We start from the raw sequence: 22,089 nt of genomic DNA on the forward strand, positions 1-22,089 counted from the left end.
GCCCAACTCACTAACTTAGCCTATCTTTAGCTTTTTACTTCTGCCAATTGCAGTCAGGCTTGAAAAATGTGTGAACATTTTATTGCTAAACAAAACATGTCCACTTTCTGGTGGCATCCGCTAACTAAATCACAAAGAACTTACGCGCAAATATATCTCAACACAAGTAGAACAATGTACACACCAATACATTGAGATGAATACAGCCAGACGTTGCTGTACTGTCGGGGAGTAACTGAAGGAAAAGTTATGAACAAAGGTTTAGGACCAAAAGAGCCCAAAGACAGTGCAGGAGGAAAGCGGTAACAAGGCAGAACTAAAGAGAGAGCGTCCTCTCTTGGTGCCCCCAGAGCCTCAGTGGCCTCCTTCTCCACAGGCTAACCTTTCTTCAGAGGAAGAAAAGCAGCCATACACCTGTAGTGCTTCACCCATGACTCAGATAACGAGCTCCTCTTCTCGCTCGATCTTTCTCTGTGTGGATGTAAAACAGAGCAGAATCAGGACAACCCCCCTCCCCACTCGGAGCTGTGCCCCCCCCCCCTCCACGCCCACACAAAGCCAGAGCCTAAACACCAATGTTGTGTCTAACCTGGTGCTTACTCCCCTCTATGCGCACAAACAAGGACTTCACCCCCCACCTCTGACCATCTGCGCCCCCCCCCCCTCCCTACCATCCCGCCTGCCCAGCTGGCAGAAAAATCCCCCCTCCAACCTCGACACCCTCAACACTCTGCCGACCCCGCCTCTCAGTGTCATCAAACTGTGGCCAAAGACCAAAGACGGCGTTCAACCGCTCCTCACCGAGAGGAAAGAGGGACTTAAGCGGAACAAGCTGTTGCTCTAAACCGCTCTTTCCTGTTTGTTATGCCTGTGTGTGTGTGTGTGTGTGTGTGTGCGTGTGTGTGCGTGCATGTGTGTGTGTGCGTGTGCTTCCTTCAAGGTCAGCAGGGAGTATATTCCCCTGCTACAATGGACCTTTTGCTTTAGTTTCTATGACTCCTAATCTCCAAATGTGGACGGTATGTGAACTTCCCTCCTGCTTCCCCCCCCCCCCCCCCACACCCCCACACACACACACACACACACAGCAAAGCATCATATATCAATATGAATGTGACGCATAAGCATTGGCGACTTCGAGCGTCGGTGTATGTGTGTGACCTAGATGAAGTGATTGGTTGCACTTTTCTTGCCCTGCAGGCTCCATTAAATGACCAGGAGGCACCGGGCATTCAAACTGTGTGGATCAGCAGGCCGCCTTGTGTCCCCACTCACACACACATACACACACTCACACACACATACACAAACACACACACCTGCTGCTTCCGGCCCTGAGGCAGTCTCAGCCTCAGGTAAAGACAGACCCTATTTTCTGCCTGTTATGGCATAGGTCCTCCTCTGTGTGTGTGTGTGTGTGTGTGTGTGTGTGTGTGTGTGTGTGTGTGTATGTGTGTCCATATTGTGGGACTCAGCAGCACAACCGGATGTATGGCTACGGCCGTCGAAGCTGAGGAAAATTGCACGATTTGGGCCCACAGGACCCATCAGTATGGAAACCAATCCATCGGAACCATTTTGATACGGCTGCAGGTCGACAGAAACCATCGCCCCCTTTGTGTCATGCATAGGCACCGCTCTCCATGTGGGGTCGAGTCTGATCCGAAAATCAGCTTTCAAGCGACTTTTCTGGGGAGGTATGATATTACCGTCCACAATATAAATGGACAAGAGTGCAGCCTCGCAGTCTACAGCTCGTTTTTTTTCCGCCGTTTGACCAAAGACACTGAAAGTGTTGCCAGACTGCGCCCGCCAGCTGGAGGGGTTCCTACTGGACTCACCTGCTCTGCGTGGAGGTGGCCACTCTTCCAAGAGGAGTGTGAAGAAGAAGAAGGAGAAGAAGAAGAAGAGTTTCAGCTCTCACGCAGAGAAGAGTGGCAAGGAAAGCGCACAGCAAAAGAAATGAGCACGGGCGAGAGTGGAGCGCACGTACGGCGAGGGGTGTGCGAAGGGGTAAATAAGGTCAGACGTGCCGTTGCCAGGACAACGACCAATCCAGAGCTGGGATTGGTGCCAATCCAGTGCCCCACCCATCCATCCTTCGCTACCATCCGTCTTTTTCCCTGCATCTCTCTGTCGGACAGCCTAAACCTCAGCGTAATGAGTGCTCTCCATGTTTCTGCAGTCTAAATGGAGCTGCAGTGTAAATACAGGGCTGATCTGTACAGGTGGCAGGCTCGGATACAGAAACCTGAATATAGCCACAGGACCTCACCGCTCAGGCCCTGACAGAAGAGTTGAGGAAGACAGCGACGGCGATGATGGGTGGACACAAAGAGCCGTGATTCAAACTCTTTATGAAATCTATCAAAGTGTATTGCTACAAAGTGGCAGCTGGGCTGCTCCACTGTGTCAACATCATTTATCTCGTGTTTATGTGCCAACTTTGCTGTTTTGGGCCCTTCAGCTTCGCAGATAAAAAGTTGTTGTCAAATTAAAGTTAACTTTGAAGTAAATATCTCGAAAAGGTCGGGGCAGGTGATGTATTGCCGAGGAGGAACCGGACAAACTTTTTTTGTATCGATTCTAAAACCGGGTTTAGACTGTAGATGTCAATCATATGTTGTATCTAGGGGTTTAAAAGCCGTTGATGGACATTTGTTTTTCAAGCAAAAACTATTTTGTTACAGCTTCTCAAATGTGGAGATTTGCATCTTTTCTCTGTTTTACTATTATAGATAAAACATCTTTGGGATTTCAGCTGATAAAATGTTAAGTTAATGATATTATAAAAATTCAAAAGATGTCTGGGAAATTTCTTACAGCAAACAATGAATCAGATTAATCGCTAATAAAGAAAATCATTAGTTGCAACCTTAAATTGGCTCTGCTCCTCTGTTCGGTGCAGCCAGTCTGTCTTTGTCTTTGTCTGTATGTTGTTGTGAATTTTGAGTTTTTGTTTCCTTTGTCAAATTACACTTTCTTTTCTTCTTCTTGTTGAGTAAATTTGGACCACTTTGTAAAAATGCATATTAATGCACAACAAATGCTAATTGGCATTCAATCAAATAGTTGGTCATCATGATACATCAGTAAAGAGCTGTTTTCATGTGACAAATAATACACAAACAGTTTCTAATACAACCATTGATTTCTTTATTTTCTCTTATCTCTTGTCTACAACCTCATCTATTATAAAAACTATACTCATGTCTCAGGTCTTTCAGCAAGGCCCACCTGTGTAAGTGGGTTAAGGAAGATGTGCGGGCAACACCCCTTCACACACACACACACACACACACACACACACACACACAAACACAAACACAAACACGGTAATGCTCGCAAAGCAAATACACTCAGCCAATAAATCAGACTTGGCTTTGAACATCTATCATTTACTAAGTGGGTCACACTTCTGATGCCGTAGACACTCTTTCCTTTCCATTCCTGCACTGTGTGTGTGTGTGTGTGTGTGTGTGTGTGTGTGTGTGTGTCTCTCGTCATGATGTGAAGGTCAGTGCTGGAGAGCCAACAAACTATCCAGGTGTGCATTCTCTCTCGCTTTCCCTCAGTGTCTGATCATTTTCTGGTTGTTAGTGAAGGAATGGCCAATTGGAGGGCTGGAGCTTTCCCTCCAGTCAATCAGTCAGACAAACACATACACACACACACACACACACACACACACACACACACACACACACACACACACACACACACACACACACACACACACACACACACACACAGAAAACCGCCCTAGTAAAGCCAACAGGCCTGCATTATTTAAACAGAGGGAAGGAGAGGAAAGGAGAAGATGGAGAGAAAGAGATTGGAGGGGCACACGAGTAGAGGAGTAAATAGAGTACGCTGGCCGCTTCCTGTCCCTCTGACTCCTGGTGAACTTATTTCAAAACTTCTATACTTGGTTTCACTCCCATCTGCTTTCTTTCACCTCATCTTCAGCGGGTCTCATTTCCTCCACCCCCCCCCCCCCACGCGCCTACACCTTCGCTTCCTCTCCTCCCTCCATTGCTTCTTCCACCACCATCCCCCCCCCCCCATACACTTCACCCGCCCTCCCTCCCTCCCTCCTCCGTCTTTTTCTCTGTTTATCTAAGCACTTTCACGGTCACTGCTTTGGAATCCCAGGAGCCTGAACCGGCCCCCTCTCCATCCCTCGCAGCCGATCCATGCTTCTCTCTCCCTCTCCATCTTTCTCCGTCACAACGGTTAAGATTCATATCGCTCAATGCATCGGGGGAATGGAAGGTCCCCCTTACTCCCCCTCAAGGCAGCCAGCTTTGTCCTGTTCTAGTCACGCACAGCCACACACCCGCCCGCCTGCCCCCTGCCCTCACACACATTAACACATATTCACACCAGAGGTAGGGCACTGAAGTCTAATACCAATCAGTGAGGAAAAGTGACTAGAAATAAAACTATTGAGACATGTTTAGCTCCAGTACATTAGCCCATCCATTGCTTTGCAGTGTGTGAAATTAAATTCATCCTTTCACCATTTGGGCTGTTAGAACTGGATGACCATTCTCTGCCTCAAGGCCGGATGCCCTTGAGTTTCTTAGAAAGGCCAGTTGAGTTCCACAACACTGACGAAGGGTTGGGACACAATAAGAGGAAACGACGGGGGGGCTGGATTTCGGAGCACAGGGGAAGGAAGTGGTGAGGGTCAAGGGGAGAGGTGCAGACGGCGGTCGGCCATAGCGTTAACAACAGCCTGAAGCTGGAGTGGGATTAACTGATTAATTTGGGATTAAAAATGACTGGTCTCTACTTTAACTAATGAACCGCAATGACCTGAAATTACAAGATGGACACACAGTAGTGTACAGTGCAGGAGAGTGTGGTGAGTGCTTCTTCATCATCCTAACACACAGGCCACTGTTAATCTACTGCAAAGTAGGCAAATACCACAAAAAAAACTTTATTATCGTCATATATTTACTTATGATGAAGAACAAAACCACTTTTCCATTCTGAAAAGAAAGAAAAAAAAAAATCTTTTAAATGAATAAAAAGTAGTGAGTAAGGGATTTTCTGACTTTCATGAGTAGGCATTTGTCACCGGGTGTATTTTGGGAGAACTCGCAGATTAATTCCACAATCATATACACGCAGCTTCTGCTCCAGTGTTTTGAGAAGCGCGCTGCGTACAATAACTCCATTTCCAGCTGAATAGGAGAGCAATGAGATTCATGAGTTCTCCTGCTACAAGGCCACGGCTATGGAGATTTGGAACGGGGCTATTTCTCTCCCCTCTTACATTCAACACAACATTACCACCACGACTCCGGATGCTCTCAGACTGTGAATTACAGCCATCTGACCTTTTCTGATGAATAGAACAAAACATACTTTTGGACAGGGACAGATAGCAATTCATCAAAAAATGAAAATAAATATGTAAAAAATAAACTAACCAAATGTAATCAATTTAGCCCCAAAGAAAGCACAGCACCTACTCTGCATACTAACATGTCGGCAGCCTGTCAGTGGAGTAAATGGTACGAGCCATCTTAGCATCCCACAAAAGCAATAACATAGGCACCATAATGCAGGTTGATCTAAGAACTAATTCTAGAAAAAAAAGAAAGTCCACATTCCTCGAATTTATAAATAAAAGATTTGATTGGAACAAAATGTTGAGGGGGAAAAAAAGACGGAGGAAGCAGAGAGTGAGAAGAAAAAAATAGCAGTCAGAGTATCAAGAGACAGGGATCAAGCTGCGCATTACTGCACACCCGGAGATCATGTGGTACTGGTTATTGCTACAAAAATAACACATCCAAATATGCTGGCACGCACACACACGCACACCCATATCTCATCAACTTAATACGAGCCTCAAAAGATCCGGGTGCAGGCACGTTTGAATACGCCTATGATACCACATTCCATTCATGTTTCGTCCTTTTCTTACTCAGGTAAAAACACTCTACTGGCATTTCACAACATGCAAACAATACACAATATGCCAAGTCAGCGCACACACACACACACACACACACACACACACACACACACACACACAGTGGGGTGCGATTCCTACTAGTGTGTATGCAGGCAGGGCAATGGTGCTATTGGTAGTAAATGTGTGTACCACACCTGTATACGAGCCTGCGTCACAGAGTGCGTTTGTGGGAGCCCCTGCGTGGGGGGGGGGGGGGGTCCTCACGCCTGCTTGTGACAGTGATAGTAATTCCTGCTGACATCCTTTCTTCCCCCTCTCCCCCTCTCCCTCTCACCTCATCCCTCCATCCCCGGGGGGCCTTCCCGAGCTGTTTTGGGAGTTGAAATCTGTTGACTCTTTCCCTACCATCCTCTCCTTAACGCATCCTCCATCCCTCGCTCGCTCCCTCCACTGCAGGGCTAATGTTTTTACAATCTCTTGAGGCCGACGAGAAAAAGAAAGCAGAGAGGGACTGTGTGTGTGTGTGTGTGTGTGTGTGTGCGTGTGTCTGCCAGCCCAAAGAGAAACGGAGGAGGAATGTGTGTGTGTTTCACATCACTGGGGGCTGGAAAGTAGGCTGTGGTGCCACACTTCTGGGAGGCAATGGCAAAATAATATTAGTTTTTGTTCCATCGTGGAAAAGTCTCTCATCAAAAAACAGGATGCAAAATATCTTCACGTCTGTCGTGTGATCCATTTCCTCCGGAAATCACAAAGCACGGGATGAAAGGTGTTTTTTAAGAACCGACAATATCGCTGACAAAAAGTGTTACTTGAAGCTCTTTTTATGAGAAGGTAATTCTGATAAGATCAGAATCATAAAAAGGTATTATACACAAAACTAATACACCCCCTAAATACGCACATGCACATGCACACTCTCTCTCTCTCTCACACACACACACACACACACACACACACCCTCAAGTATCTTTATCCAAGTGTCTCTTTGTTATGTCGAGATAAAGTGTAGTTGAGCTGTGCGTTGGAGCAGGTTTATCAGTCCATAAAGTTTGTTCTGGTGTGAAGTGAGCCGCTCTTCTCTCTGCGCTGGTGCTTCTGGATGCTCGCCATCTCAGTGAAGACCCAGTGGACTGACGCGAGCCCATGACATGGCACCCTATGCAGCTTACAGAACCAATAGGAGACGTAGCGTCATGTATTTTATGCTTTTTCCTATCAAATGATGCTCCCATTTCCTCCAGTAAGTCCAGGACTGAAATAGAACTGTGGATGATTTTATTAAAAAAAAAAGAATAAAAAACCTAGTTTTTAAATCCTTCATTATGCTTTTTCCATTGCAGAATGCCAACTGACATTATTATTATACTTTATAGATACTCTAGCTCGGAAAAAATAAATAATAATCTACTTCTTCTTACATTGGAACAATTATGAAAAGAAGGTTCCTTGAGTCGTTCGTTAAACCCAGTGACATACTGCATAATTTAAGGCTTTCAGATATGCATCTTAAACACAATCCCAACAAAAAAGAATCCATTCACATGGACACCCGAGAACTGGTTCTCCATATCTGTGGCGTGTAAAATGGAAATCAGATTTTTAAAGATTCATGACAATATCCTTGAGCGTTTTTTTCTTAGAATTGTAGAACACTGACCTGCTAACGACATGCGTATCAATAGTCTTCATAAGTATAAACAGTGTTTCTTTACAGGCTTCATCAGGTTTGTTGAGGAACAGATATTTACATCCAAAAACATGGAATCGGGACAGGTTCTCTGAGATAAAGGAACACTGCAGCAACTCACACACACACACACACACACACACACACACACACACACACACACACACACACACACACACACACAACACACACACACACACACACACACACACACACACACACACACACACACACACACACACACACACACACACACACACACACACACACACACACACACACACACACACACACACACACACACACACACACACACACACACACACACACACACACACACACACACACACACACACACACACACACACACACACACACACACACAAAAGCTTTCGGGGGCGACCGAAGCAGCTTTGAAGACTTGAAGCATGATGGCAAACATGTCTCCTGTGCTCCTGGCAGCAAGGAGCTTGTATGGTACAATAATCCAGGTCCCGGCTACAGCCTTTTGCTCGGGTCAATACTAATTCAATTTCTGTCTCTGGGAATTCCCGGGTTGCCTCTTGGCAGAATTTCTGAGCTGAGTGGAAGAGCATTGTGTGTGTGTGTGAGGTTATATGTACTTGAGAGTGTGTGTGTGTCTGCCTGTCTGTGCGTGCACGTGTGTGTGTGTATGTATTTCTTCAAATCCACATATTGGCTAAACAACCAGCAGACGGTGTTATTTTGGTAAAGCTTAAGTCGATAGCGCTTCCCACATCTTGAGTTTACATATTCTCACGCTACAATTTAATTGCTGTTTTGTATGTCAAAAAAAAATAAATACCCGGTTGGCCCGACATCGACAACAATGACAGCTCATTGTGTGCCATGAATGAATGCGCTCCCGCTCACCAACAACCCTTAACCGCCATAACCACCCTCTTCACACACACACACACACACACACACACAAATACGGCACAGCAGCCATTTTGTGCCAAAGCCAGGCTGTGCATGCCCCAACCGAGCGCGGCAGACAACACTGAACCTCATTTCATTCCCCAGCTGTTCCACGCCACTCGGACACAGTCGTACAATCCAACTTATTACGGCTTAATGCGACCTAATGTTGATGCATGTGTGTACACAGAGAAACGGGGGCAGCGTAGGCAGAGAAATTGGGAAAGCGATGGGTCCATATGCAGTCTGGTGATAATGCGACGAGCCGGCGATAATATCTGGGTGTTAAATTGGTATCGATTGACTAAATATCCTGAGCAGGAGGAGAGCGCCGCCGTCCTTTCATGCCTGTACACCATGTCTGCTCCGACGGCTCCAAGCTGCACTGTGACTATCTGATCCATTTTAATACAGACATCCTCACCGAGGCCTCTGCCGAAACCTCATTTGCAACACAGTGGGCTTGAATCTTCCAGAGCGTGTGTGCATCTCGGCTTTCAATTCTGTGGCAAAGATTATTTTTGTCGTGAAACTTTTACGTTGGTTTCACTCTGGGATATAATATAACGCTAAACAGTAAAATGGAAGATTACCGATTTCACACAGATATACACACGGATAGCAGTCGCCTATATCTGTAAAGTAACACCTGTAATACTTTACAAAACGAGGCCTTGTGACACTTTGGAGTCAACGACATGGTTGCACAATACGCTATCTGCATGCCTCACCTTTTAAAAAGCCTGAGCATCCAAAAGGCATTAACACGCCTTTTTCTTGTAACATTTCAGTCACACCTAAAATCGACTAACGAGTGGAAACAAAACAATGACCTATTTAGACGAGAGGCCGGCACAGCGGTTGGTGAATGTTCCCACAGATGCACACCGCTGGCCGGATTTCAGAGTGTTTCCAGTCAGTTACTTTCACTACTTGCTGTGAGCGGAAGAGAAATCCCCCAAAAAACAGAAAACATAAATCGTGTGTGTGTGTGTGTGTGTGTGTGTGTGTGTGTGTGTGTTTTGATAGGGTTGGGCCTCTTGGTGCATTTCTGAGTTTTGTTTTTCCAGAACTGAAATTCACCACTCAACACTCTTGTCGAGAGAACACACACACACACACACACACACACACACACACACACACACACACACACACACACACAACAATGTCGCCAAACACACACACACACACACACACACACCAAACACACACACACACACAACAATGTCGCCAAATGTCAATTAACAGGCGTACACATCTCTAAAATCACTGCCTTGTTTGAGAACACATCCATGTCAGTTTACCTCCAGATAATACACTCGATACCGCAAACAAACAAAGCACATTACAAGAGACAGATATGGTTCAAAATCTCTGGATCTACACAGACCACCGCACAGCAGCGAGTGAGACAACAGGCATTGACACAGAGAAGGAGAGAGACACTGATACAGTTAGACGACAGATGAGGAGAGAGAGAGAGAGAGAGAGATTGCTTTGTTAGCAGGACAGGGAATAAAGTAGTAATTACCTCACTGTGGGTTTGTTGATTATAGTTCAGCCAGGTTCTCCATGTTAATCATTTACCAGGGGAAGACAGAGATTAGTACAGAGACAGACACAGTGAGGAGAGATAGCAGGTAGTATGAGAAATAAATTCATTTGCATGCACACTCTCTCACACACACACGCACACACACACACACACACACACACACACACACACACACACACACACACACACACACACACACACACACACACACACACACACACACACACACACACACACACACACACACACACACACACACACACACACACACACACACACACACACACACACACACACACACACACACACACACACGGACACGTTGGCGGATGAAGAAATAATAAAAAAAGACAGTCTAGAAGTGAAAATATCTCCTCTGACAAGACGTAATTACAAACACAGTCTGCTTTCACTTTACTGTACATATGTGTGTCTGCTCGCCCACGGATCAGATGTGTGTGTGTGTGTGTGTGTGTGTGTGTGTGTGTGTGTGTGTGTGAGAGAAGGTATGGCATGCAGAATGTGATTTACTTTGGTATTCAAACTAGATCATTCATGAGTGCACACAAAAGGAAATGATGCATAAACAGAGCAGAGATTACACGGAAGACTTATGAGGGCTGCTTTCAATAAAGATACAGCAATCCAATACAAATATTCATCTCCTCACGCACCGTTTAAACGTGCTTCACTGGCTTGGAGCTGGCCCTGAGCTTTTGTTAGAGGAGGGGAGAGAGACATAGAGAGCAGGAGAGAGACCGAGTTCAGAGGGTGTCGGCGTCCAAACTGGTGAGTTCAAATGTGAGCAAGAAAAAGGAAACAGTGAAGATAAAACTGTTTATAACATTCCTATTGTTCAGTATCTCTTTTTGAAAAAAAGCTTACACAAAAACACATCACTAATTGACACCCAGTGCCAAAGAAAAGAGAAGAGGAGTCGGACAACAACAGTCTGGAGCTGTGATCCAGAGGAACAAGTTGGCCTCCTGCCATGACGGATAAGAGGGAGAGCAACAGCAAAAGGCGTAAGTCAAGACCAAGAGCAAGTCAGAGGACAGGGGAATGGAGCAGCTGATGTTAAAGTTCAGGTTTGGGTGACTTTTATTCTTCTTAGAGATGTATATAGAACCCGTTTTGCTTGTTTCACACAATCTCTTGCAAAAAAAAAGAAAAGGGAATCCAACGCTCTGTGTAAACTAGCTGACAGATCCTGAGGGAATTTATGGGGAAGAATGCAGCACACGCAGACACTGTTGTATCAGCAAATAGGCTGGTCAACTTATTTGGCCCAACAGGTTTTAAAGCACACCGTGGCTCAGAGGAGGGTGCTGAAGATACCAATAAACTAGTCTGAGCTTGCTACTCAGGAGGGAGCTGAGGAATACTGTCAGCACACACTCAAGCTTGGAGCACCACGGTTATAATGTTTTACTAACCTCTAACTGCTCCAGGAAGTAAAAAAAATAATTTCTCTAATAAGGAACTATCGCTCTGAGAGAAACACGGTTATAAAACCGAGAGCGATCGTATAAACGCTGTTCATAAAACCATAAAAAGGGCAATCGGCCCTCTTGAGCCCCACAATGAAACAGAGCAGGGGATCGTGAATCCACGATGTTCGACGCTGACCCTGCAGTCACTCTCTCACTTCACTCTCAAAGCTCCCTTTTTCAATCTGGAGGGTGCTAAATGTGTGCCGGTTAAAGTGCTTCACCGAGCCTTTGTTACAGCCATATTAGCCAGCGCAGAGCAGAGCAACAAGGCCCTTCAGTCTCCACTCCACTGCCCCGGCTTCATTAAAACCATAAATCTAGATGTCGAAAGAAAGGTGAAGGCCAGAAAATGTCTTCTGTCATCTGTATTAAAGAGGCGCCGGTTGGGTCTCCAGCTCCAGTTATATGGTCGAGCGGAGCCTTTATCAGGAACAATTAATTTACTTTATCAGCCGGAGAACACGGAACGTTCTGCTAATATGCTCCAATAGATTTAAGATATGATGTATCAACCAACATGAACTGATTTTTGAAAAACACAGCATTGACACATGAGCTTGTAAAGCTGGAGTGTTGGCAGCAAACAGTTGGCCATGTGCAGACCTAGCAGACACGGTGCAACATTAGCATTTCAAGTCGTGTCTCTGGCAACATGATGTTCCAAATGCACGCTCCTCGTTGTACAATATGTGTCGTTTTGTTCTCCGCCAACTTCTGAGGGAAATATATGGCTCTTTAACTGCTAAATGCTCCACTAGTCTCGAGCTCCTGTGGCTTTATGAGAGATCTTTTTTTTTTCTTTAAACAATGGTGAAGCTGAATCAAACCGAAAGTTTCTGGCTCTTAAACCAAAACAATGAGCTGGAAGATGCTAAAACACTTCGTAGAGCTGAGAGGGGGAACTGCAGTGTCAAGATAATAACTCACTTTGGGTTTGTCACTACAAGACAGTCATTTGGTCTATTGTTGATGTAAAAAAATACTGATTGGAGCAGCTTAAAAAAATTAAATAGCAAAACTTAAAACTATGACAACATTGCGGACAAATAAACAAAAAGCCAAATGTGGGTATTTTGTGATCGAGAGTGCCATGGACACCACTGGCATCCTGGACTCTGGAGTGCGGCGTCATGCCAACGAAAGCATCACTCTCCTGTCACTCCCTCGCCAGGCTTCATTTACAGGCCTCGGGACAACCTGGCTGGCTGGCTGCTAATCGAAAATATGGTATGGGAAAATGACTGAGGCTCAACTAATCACACCGCCAATATCCATCACTGGGCAGGACGGAGTCGTGAGAGATAAAGGGGGTGAGACGGAGGAGGGGGCGAGGGGGTGCAGGCAAAAAAATGAAAAGGAGAGCGGGATGTAACAAGGGAGGTAATGAAGAGTGAGGAGAGAGGAGAGGAGAGGAATGAAAAAGAGTCCTAGTGGTAAACTCAGGGGATTCTGGACCGGGTGCAACATCTCGGCTCTGCTGATAGCTTTGTGATTGGGTGGTGTTGCTGATGAGAGCGATTCTCTGCCACAGTGGGTTACCCTCCGCCATGATGCTGATGGCATTGTGATTGTGTGGTGTTGCAGCCAACTGTGTGGCCCTGCCACAGACTGTGACCATTCATCCCTGAATCCTCGGGGAACAAGAAGGTGCTTCTTAATCCTCCGTGTTCCTCCCCACCACATTTCTGTTGGATCCCAATTACAGGACTGGGTTTTACCCGCTTGGACACACTCGATACAACCTCGGCTGACTCCAGGATGAGTCCTACAGATCTGATAATGGAGCCCCTGGGGAAATGATCCGTCCCAGGAGTCATATCTCTGTACAGTTGTGCATCCACACATGTAAAATACAAGACAAAACAGCAACTGACAGAGTGGTCTCTGTGGCCAACAGCTATTAAGTAAAAAGGTAATTCATTTGAAACAGTGTTTGGGGAATCATGCCCGGCGGAGAGTCTCTAAATAAGCAGGTGAGAGGCTGTGTTGTTTTGGACAGCAGCCTTACTGGTCCCGCAGGTCTCCCACCCAAACCCTTCAATTAGCCAGACTGGAACACCTGGATCAGCATGTGAGCCTCACTCTTCCTTCCTAATGGCCCCGATCAACTCTCTTACACACCTTCCCATTATGCAACTATATTCGCTTATGCACAGCAGCACTTTAGACTTTAATATCCACCTGTGTCCTCAGAACGCTATCTAGGACACTATTTGGAACAAACACTTATGCAGAAACCCTTACTTCGGGCATGCTATAAGTGGAATAATAACCAACTCAAACAGCCAGTGGACAGGTGAAAGCCAGTGTGAGAGTGTAGTCATTATGATAAAGATAGCTGCAGGAGAAAAAGGTGAGATCAGGCTACTCAGGGATCCTCCTTCAACTGAAATACCTGTCCAGGCCTATAGCTTTTGGGCGAGCGCACGCTTCAGGTAATCGCGCATGCGCTGCACTCCTCTTAAGTCAAGAGGACGTGATGCCGCATAGCAGAGATTCTGCAAACCAACAAACGTCTGACTCACTTAGCAGGAATGATTGTGGTGCAGGTTCAAACCAGCGAACCGACGTGTGCTCCCCAACATGAACCCAGTGTCGCTCTTCACATTACACCCTCATTTGAGCCGCTCAAAGCAGCCGTTTCTCTCACGTATACCCGGATAGGTGAGCACAGTGTCCTCACCTTGCGTTGGTAGAATTCCAATACACGACGTGTCTTTTGGCCACAGCGGCGGAGATTAAGTTAAAGAAGAAAATCGTGGCTTTCCAAGCAGGCAGCGCTCCCGGTGTCCCCATCCTGACCGCCGCGGGGGCCGCGCAGAGGCTGCAGGTGAGCAGGAAGACCCCCGACAGAGGAGCTCGGTGACAACACTTTGGGCTTCACCAACTCATGAACACACGTCTAGGTCATGTGCTGCTGCAGTCTCGCATGATGCATTAAGTTAAACTGATTAAAGTCACTGAGAACAAACAGGTTCAATCACAGGCTGCAGAGTGGGACGTGTGAACTTCCCCAGGGAAGAGGTCTTCTGGAGAGCTGCTCCGGGTGGATCCGCATGGTGGTCATGAGCTCTCGATCTCTTTATGGAAAGTAATAAAACACGTACTACACCGGAGTTTAAAGGTCACGGTTTCAAGTGCATGGTCAGGAGTCAGGATAGCAATTGAAAATGCCAGTTGGTTTGGCAGCAACAGGCTGAGCAGAGCCGAAAGGGCGTGTCCGCTGAGCCGAGGGCGGTGCCGGGGGAACTTCGGGCCAATCAGTGGACAAGGGTGTGGTGATGGGTGGCACTGTGCAGTGCAGTGGTTAAATCCTTGAGAGGTGCGCCGACTGGTGTGGGGAGCCAGTCTGTCACTGTTCCAGTTTTCCAGGGATGCCCCCTCTGTCCTCTAGGCTGCCACCCACGCCTTGACACGATGGCAGCTCCTCTGCAGGGTTTGTGTCCATAAGTACTCCAGCAGTGAGGTGCCTTTGAGCAGCTGGTTCACAGATGTCAACAAGTAAACTTACTTCTTCATTCCCTCCTAAACTTACTGCCAGGTTTAAACTTTGGGGCTAGTTGGGCTACTGTACATTTAACACCATTACTTGGTGTAATGGTGCATTCGGGTACCCAACACACAAGATAATAACAGTGGGGAGCCACATTGCCCCTTTAACTGTTGTCTGCAAGAGCCACATTTAGGTCTGCTGCACTTGGCTGCATGAGGTGTGTGTGTGTGTGTGTGTGTGTGCGCGTGTGTGTGTGTGTGTTTGTTGATTAGTATTTATTCACTGGTTGTTGTCAGACGCCCCAGGGGAGGTTGTAGTGACAGTAATCACTACGCCTCCATGGGCGAAAGCCACTGGTGGTCCTCTCTAATTATCTGATTTTCTTAAGTGTGTGTGTGTGTGTGTGTGTGTGTGTGTGTGTGTGTGAGAGAGAGAGATTACTATTGTTCCAGTGCTATCACTCATCCAGACACCGTTACGTTGGTAGCTTTGTGTTATGAGCTGCTGCAACTGCACGTTTGTCTATTTTCCTTCTGCAGGACGCCCCCTCCTTCTCTTGCTTCTCTGTCTTTTATCCTGTGTGTATTTGTGTGTATGTGTGTGTGGCACTAGGACTCATTAGCTCACATCCTGGAGGTCCTGATCATTAATTTCCCATGATGCCTCAGTGCTCCTGTGTGGCTAATTTGTCCCTCGTGAGCTGGCTCTCCCTCAGCAAACGTGGAGCAAACCACAGAGGAGTAACTTCCTCTGCAGGGGTCTCTCTCTCTCTCTCTCTGTGTGTGTGTCTCTCCCTTTCTCTCTCTCTCTCTCTCTCTCTCTCTCTGTCTCTCTCTCTCTCTCTGTCTGTGTCATTTTTGATTGATTTACAGGACCAGACAGAGCCTATAATTTTGCCAGAGGTTAATAATGCTTTGTGAAAATTCATTTCATTCTACCTTATTTTTCACTGAAAACCTTTCTAACTTTCAATTGTGGAATTGTCTTCAGAACATAACAGTTTAAGTATTTAGTGGCCCTGCAGCTAATTCTTCTGTCTCCGTCTAAAAATTGACCAGTTTTCCCCCCTTGACTCAGATTGGATTGGAGAGAAAAGTGGTCTCATTTACCTCATGGGAGCACCAATTGAAATCTACAGTTATGATGCACTAAATTAAGAGCTGCGTTGATTGCAAAGTTGATGGATTTTGCACAAACTAATGGCCGTTTGAACTAAACAAGCAGAAAAAGAAATCGTGTAACTTTTGCCCTCTCTTTCTCTCCCTCCTCTTTAATATTTGTTTCAAGTCCTGTGTGTCTGCTATTCATCATTATCAGCACTCTTTCCAAAATCTTTTTTCTTCAATCTCTATCCATCATCCTAATCTGCCCTCTCATTGATCTTCTCATTACTGGTCAGATATGTTTTCCCCCACATCTCCTGGTGTAGTTTATCTTAGCAACTATTTTCTGGCCTTGTCCCCATATCACTTGTTCACAGAAGATTCCCATCAACCTAGCAAGTATTTCTCTATTGCGTTGGTTATTAATGATTCAATATGCAACATTTCGAGTTTAAATTCTATTAATTAGGATCAGATTTGATCTACAGTTGTGTATCGACATAAGAAAACAGCCCCGACAACTAAAATAGTCCTGAACCACACAAGTATGAGACGTTACATGTTTCCATCTGAACTCTTTCCAAACACAAATGCAGAACATTTTTTCTCTTGAAATAACCGCAACAGTTCTTTTGTGTGTTTATGTAAGACCACATACCTCAAGACTCTGATTAAGAAAATATGTTTTCAGGACTCGGATCAAGCTGTCACAGTTCTCTGCATATCTATGGGGCTGTTTGTGTTATGGAATCGGAGCAGTGGTCAGCAGTTATTTTTCCATGTGCGTACACAGATTCAGAAGGCGACAGACTAAAGAAAAGACCAAAAACTAAAAGTGTAATAATAAAGAGGGGTAAGTAAGGCGCCCGAGCCTCAATGATTTGAGGAATGAACACTATTCTTCCAAAAGATATTTCCTCAACGAGTGTTTGGTTGATGGAGAGAATTGTCCGACAAGTCGGTCCAAAAATCTCCCACAAGTTTTCAATTGTGTTGATATCTGGAGACTGCAAAGGCCATATTCATGTATTTTTCCTTTCAGTGCCCGGTCTGGAAGCGTGTGCACCGGGGCACTCATGCAAGGTCTGTCACCCTTTTGTGGAACAGATTTTGCATGATATAATTACTTGTTAATTAATTGTTTTATGTCATGTGCCAAAGGCATTTTCAGAATTCGAGGGGAATATTCCTTAAGTCCCTTTTCCTTTTTCCATCTCCAGCTGTTCCTCCTCTGTCGCTCTCCTCGCCATCACTGCCCCTCTCTCTCTCTCTTTTGTACAGTAGTGTCAGTAGCCTCTTAATCCTGTTATCTCCACATATACAGGCTGACACCAAGCCACTCGCCGGAGCTGTAATCAACTACCCTATATACACACAGAACACACACACGCACACACACGCACACACACACACACACACACACACACACACACACACACACACACACACACACACACACACACACACACACACACACAGAGCGGCACTGGCTGTCTCCTCTGTAATCCCGCTATTTTTAGTCTGCTACTATTTTGATCTGCCATATGCCTGCATGTTTTATGCACATCTTGGCCTGTCTATCACTCATCATACGAGCACTGTGCTCCCCATAAGATATCTGGTCTTCGCCTGTCACTCTATCCATTCCTCACGTTTACTCTCCTGCACGTCCTCTTCTTCTTCTTCTTCTCTTCACATCCCTGTATTTCTGCCTCTGGTCCCTGCAGCATTAATACTCCAGTTAATCAGAGAGTTGTTAATTTATTTGATTTTGCTTAATAATCACCCAGGATTATTCAATCTTTTGAACTCACTCCCCCGACACAATCACTTACAAAAGAAGCCCTTTTCACTACTTTCTCTTTTCCTTTTATCTTTATCATTCTGTTCTTTCTGAAGCTGTTTTTTTTCTTCTCCCCCCCCATTGCCTTTCCTCCGCACGCCTACGACACTTATTTGCAACAGTGCCAATTTTATGGGGTCATCACTTTAGTTGTGTGTGTTTTTTTTTTTCATTCTCACCTTTTCCTTTTGTGAAAGTACATTGTGTGCGGTTCTTTTTTGTGTGTGTACCATTGCTCTTTTCCTCCCCTTCTCTCGCTGCATCTCAGTTCCGTAATTACAGCTCTGGACTCAAGCGGTGATGGTAAATGCTTTTCTATTCCCCGCTCTCCATCACTCCCCCTCAATCTCCATCTTTCTCTTTTTCTCACCAAGCAAATTACATATTGGTTACTATAGAGACGTGTTTATTGAATGCTTTTTCTTTCACCCTTTCTTACTTCCCCTTTGCCTCTCTTCTCGTCTTACCTCAGCTCCACCTATCTCTCTCTGTGTTTACCACTTCCACACACTTTGGTGTATTGATGAACGTCTGTCTTTTCCCACATTTCAGCTCCTTCTTTTGTTGTCTGAGGAGCCACTTCAACTTCGTTGGTGTCTAATAGTGGCCATTTGTAAAGAAAAGATGAGGATTGAGGATGAGTCAATATAGTCAGGGCTTTTGTTGTCGACATGTAAGCAGATAAAGAAGGCCATGTCTCTTTCACGGCATGTGCCATCCATTGCTATTGACTGTAAGTGGCCCTCAGTGAATACGCCACTCTGAGATAAGAGCAGTCCGATTGAGTCTCTTCTTTCTTTCTCCTCATCATCACAGGCACAATGTCCAATCTGCTGTTCTGTCTTACTCTATTGGCTTTTCTCTTTTTCTGTTTGTTCATCCATCTTTCACAGCTGCTGAGTCTGTTCTCCTTATGTCCCCCCCTCCTCCCCCCCTCTGTCTTTGATGGAGGTGGGAATCAAACTTCAATACTCTGCTGGTACTGAGTGAGACTGGCACATACAGAGATAGCTTTACATGCTTGCACAATTTCTCTCCTTAGCTTCTTCTTCAATCAGACAGTTACCTACTTAATGAGAGACAATTGTGTTTCCATTCAACTGTCAAGCAAACCTTTTAAATGTGGTAAAAAAAAAGAAGGAATTAGATTTAGGCAAGTTTCCAATGTGAAAATACACAGAAAATACATTTCTGAAAACACAGCGTATTTATCTTGTGCTGTAGAGGTGGCCATTGTGGACACAAATGACAAATTACGAGAATAAACTCAACTTTTAATTTGTAAGAGAGAGAATGTGTTATTTCCTCCTACTCTCTCACTTTAAATCAGAACTTTGCCAATATTGATCAACTATTAACATTCAGAATCAACTTTATTGCTCAAGTTTGTCAGACATAAAGATAATTTGAGTCTGGTTGTCAGAAAAGTATACATACTATACAGATACAATAGTAAAATAGAAATAGATGGACAACTTGTCAAAGCTCTAAACTTGTGTAAAGCTATTAGGTGCAGGCATGCATGTTAAACTACTAAAACTAATGTAATCGTTTAACATAGAGTACCCAAATAAAGGTTACATTTGAACTGAAAATGGTTTATATACTTTAGATTATGTGGGAAAATGCATTGTCCTAAAAAAGGAGATATGTTGGACATTGATGTTGCACATTAATACCGTGCTGGATGCAATACGTTACTTTGACTTGACAGAGAGTCACGTAGTAGAAGAAGAACAGGTGTTCCCAATAACACTAACGAGGGCTCAGTGCTGCTTCTGTGTCGAATGCAGTTCAGCCGTCATTAATGTGATTATTTACACCTGTGCTGCACGTCAAAGTGTCCACTGAAAGTCAAATGATATTATAGACATGTTATGCACAGTGACTCTTTTTATGATATTATCATTTATATGAGAGGTGAGGTGCTTTTGATGAATCGAACACCTTTATAATTCTCAATATGAGGTAAAAATGAAAAGTATACGTCTCAGCACTCGTATCAAAGGGTTCCCCGTTATCTCCTCCCCTCTCACAGAACGTGTGGATGATTAGCAGAGTCAGATGGAAGCGAGAGGAGGCCACGCGGCCGCTCTCCATATTCATCTGTCCTTCTGTTCCTGTTGTTCACTCGTTTCTCTCTCTCCTCTCCATCCTCTTTCTCTCCGTCCTCTCTGCTGCCAGCAGTCGTTTTCTCTCCCCCCCCCCCCCCCCGAACACCATCACAATGTATCCTCTCCTCTCCCTTTCTGTCCCCTACTGTACTGCGTCTCCCCGCGCTCCTCCTCTCCATCCCGCAATGCACACGAGTGAACCCTCTGTAGTCAAATTAACTTTGAGATGAACGAGGCATGTGGCTGTTTGCGCATGCAGTTTGATATTCTGCCAACAAATCAGTGAAGGTTATGTCTTGATCTATGTAGTGCCAAGACACTCCACTTGTCTGACTCGCAACTTTTCCAAGTGTGCTCCGGTGTCTAGAAATGAACAATGACCTTCGGTGCCAAAAGAGATATTTACATGTAAGTACAGCAAACGAGTAGGCGTAGGTGGCAGTGTAGTGGTTAAAGTGACGGCCCCAAAAGAAAAAAAGTGACACATCGAGAAATCCCTCGGCCTGCTCAGTCATGTTGCTCCGAATGAGATAAGAGAGCAAATGAATATGCATCTTTTTTTAGCAGCGGTGTGCTTTAAAAGAGGAGGCCAACACCTACAAGCACTCAGTTGTCACTCTGTGTTTTTTTAAATGCTTGCTTTAGATACCAATATAGAAAAGCCAAACTGGTGAGAGTGACACCTTTTGATGTAAAGTCACAATAGTACACATCTAGATTTAAGTGGATCCACTCTTGTAGTAGGAAGGCAGATACAAGTGTCGTACAAACAAAACTCCATTTACTTTTTTTTTCTTTCTTTAACCTCTGTGCAGTACATTCATTATTTTTTTTGCTGTTGCAGTGCTCGCAGCTTTCTTCATTAAGTGCACACATACGAGTGCTTTCCAGTTTGAGTCTGTAATCTCGAGACTGTCGGTGTGTGTTTTTGTGGGCAGCGATCTGATGGGGATTTGGCAGACATGCTTATGTGGTAGGAACTAAAAGCAAGTTAATTGTTCCCCGAGGAAACATTCAAAGAGGCCGGACCACTTAGAATTATGGGCTGAAGATAAAAATGCAGATTTTTCTCTTTTTTTTCTCTCCCTGTCAATGATTTTTTTTTTTTTTTCCCCATCAACGATTTCTGCTGTGAGTTATTACTGCGGAATCAGACACTAGCTGTGTGTGTGTGTGTGTGTGCGTGTGTGCGTGTGTGTGCATGCGTGCGTGCGTGAGGAAGACCTCTTCTCTGCTGTTCTTGCATCAAAATGTGTGACAAGGATGTTGGTTTACAAGGAATACCTGCAAACATTTCATTAAACGGGAACATGTTTTCACCAAGGTGAAGAGGGAGCTGAGCCGGAAGGCAAAGCTCTCCATTTACTGGTCGGTCTACGTTCCAACCCTCACCTATGGTCACGAACTCTGGGTCGTGACCGAAAGTACGAGATCTCGGATACAAGCGGCCGAAATGAGCTTCCTCCGTAGGGTGGCCGGGCTCAGCCTTAGAACAAGGGTAAGGAGCTCGGACATCAGGGGGGAGCTTGGAGTCGAGTCGCTGCTCCTTCGTGTCGAAAGGAGTCAGCTGAGGTGGTTCGGGCATCTAGTCAGGATGCCTCCTGGACGCCTCCCATTAGAGGTTTTTCCGGGCACGTCCAACTGGTAGGAGGCCCCGGGGAAGACCGAGGACACGCTGGAGGGATTATATCTCCCGGCTGGCCTTGGAACGCCTCGGGATCCCCCAGAATGAGCTGGAAAGTGTTGCGGGTGAGAGGGAAGCCTGGGTTGGCCTGCTGAACCTGCTGCCACCGCGACCCGACCCCGGATAAGCGGGTGATAATGGATGGATGGATGGATGGATGGGAACATGTTTTCCAATAATCCCACTTCATACTCTTTAATTAACTCTGCATTCACTAATTGCTCACAGAGCACA

At 45.4% G+C, this 22,089-nt stretch overlaps 1 protein-coding gene across 2 annotated transcripts in view; it reads right to left on the reverse strand.

Annotated features, from left to right (window-relative positions):
* The window catches only part of si:dkey-246i14.3 (ephrin-A4), a 30,320-nt gene extending 15,551 nt beyond the window's left edge, over positions 1-14,769 (reverse strand). For both annotated transcript variants that reach the window (XR_004611191.1, XM_034552934.1), the window contains exon 1: positions 14,302-14,769. Coding sequence is in view for 1 of the 2 variants with exons in the window: in XM_034552934.1 (XP_034408825.1) it covers positions 14,302-14,414 (113 nt within the window). In the remaining variant the exon portion in view is untranslated. The remainder of the gene's footprint in view (positions 1-14,301) is intronic.
* Between the last annotated feature and the right edge of the window lie 7,320 nt (positions 14,770-22,089).

The sequence above is a fragment of the Cyclopterus lumpus genome, chromosome 16, assembly GCF_009769545.1.
Source record: "Cyclopterus lumpus isolate fCycLum1 chromosome 16, fCycLum1.pri, whole genome shotgun sequence".
Lineage (NCBI taxonomy): Eukaryota > Metazoa > Chordata > Actinopteri > Perciformes > Cyclopteridae > Cyclopterus > Cyclopterus lumpus.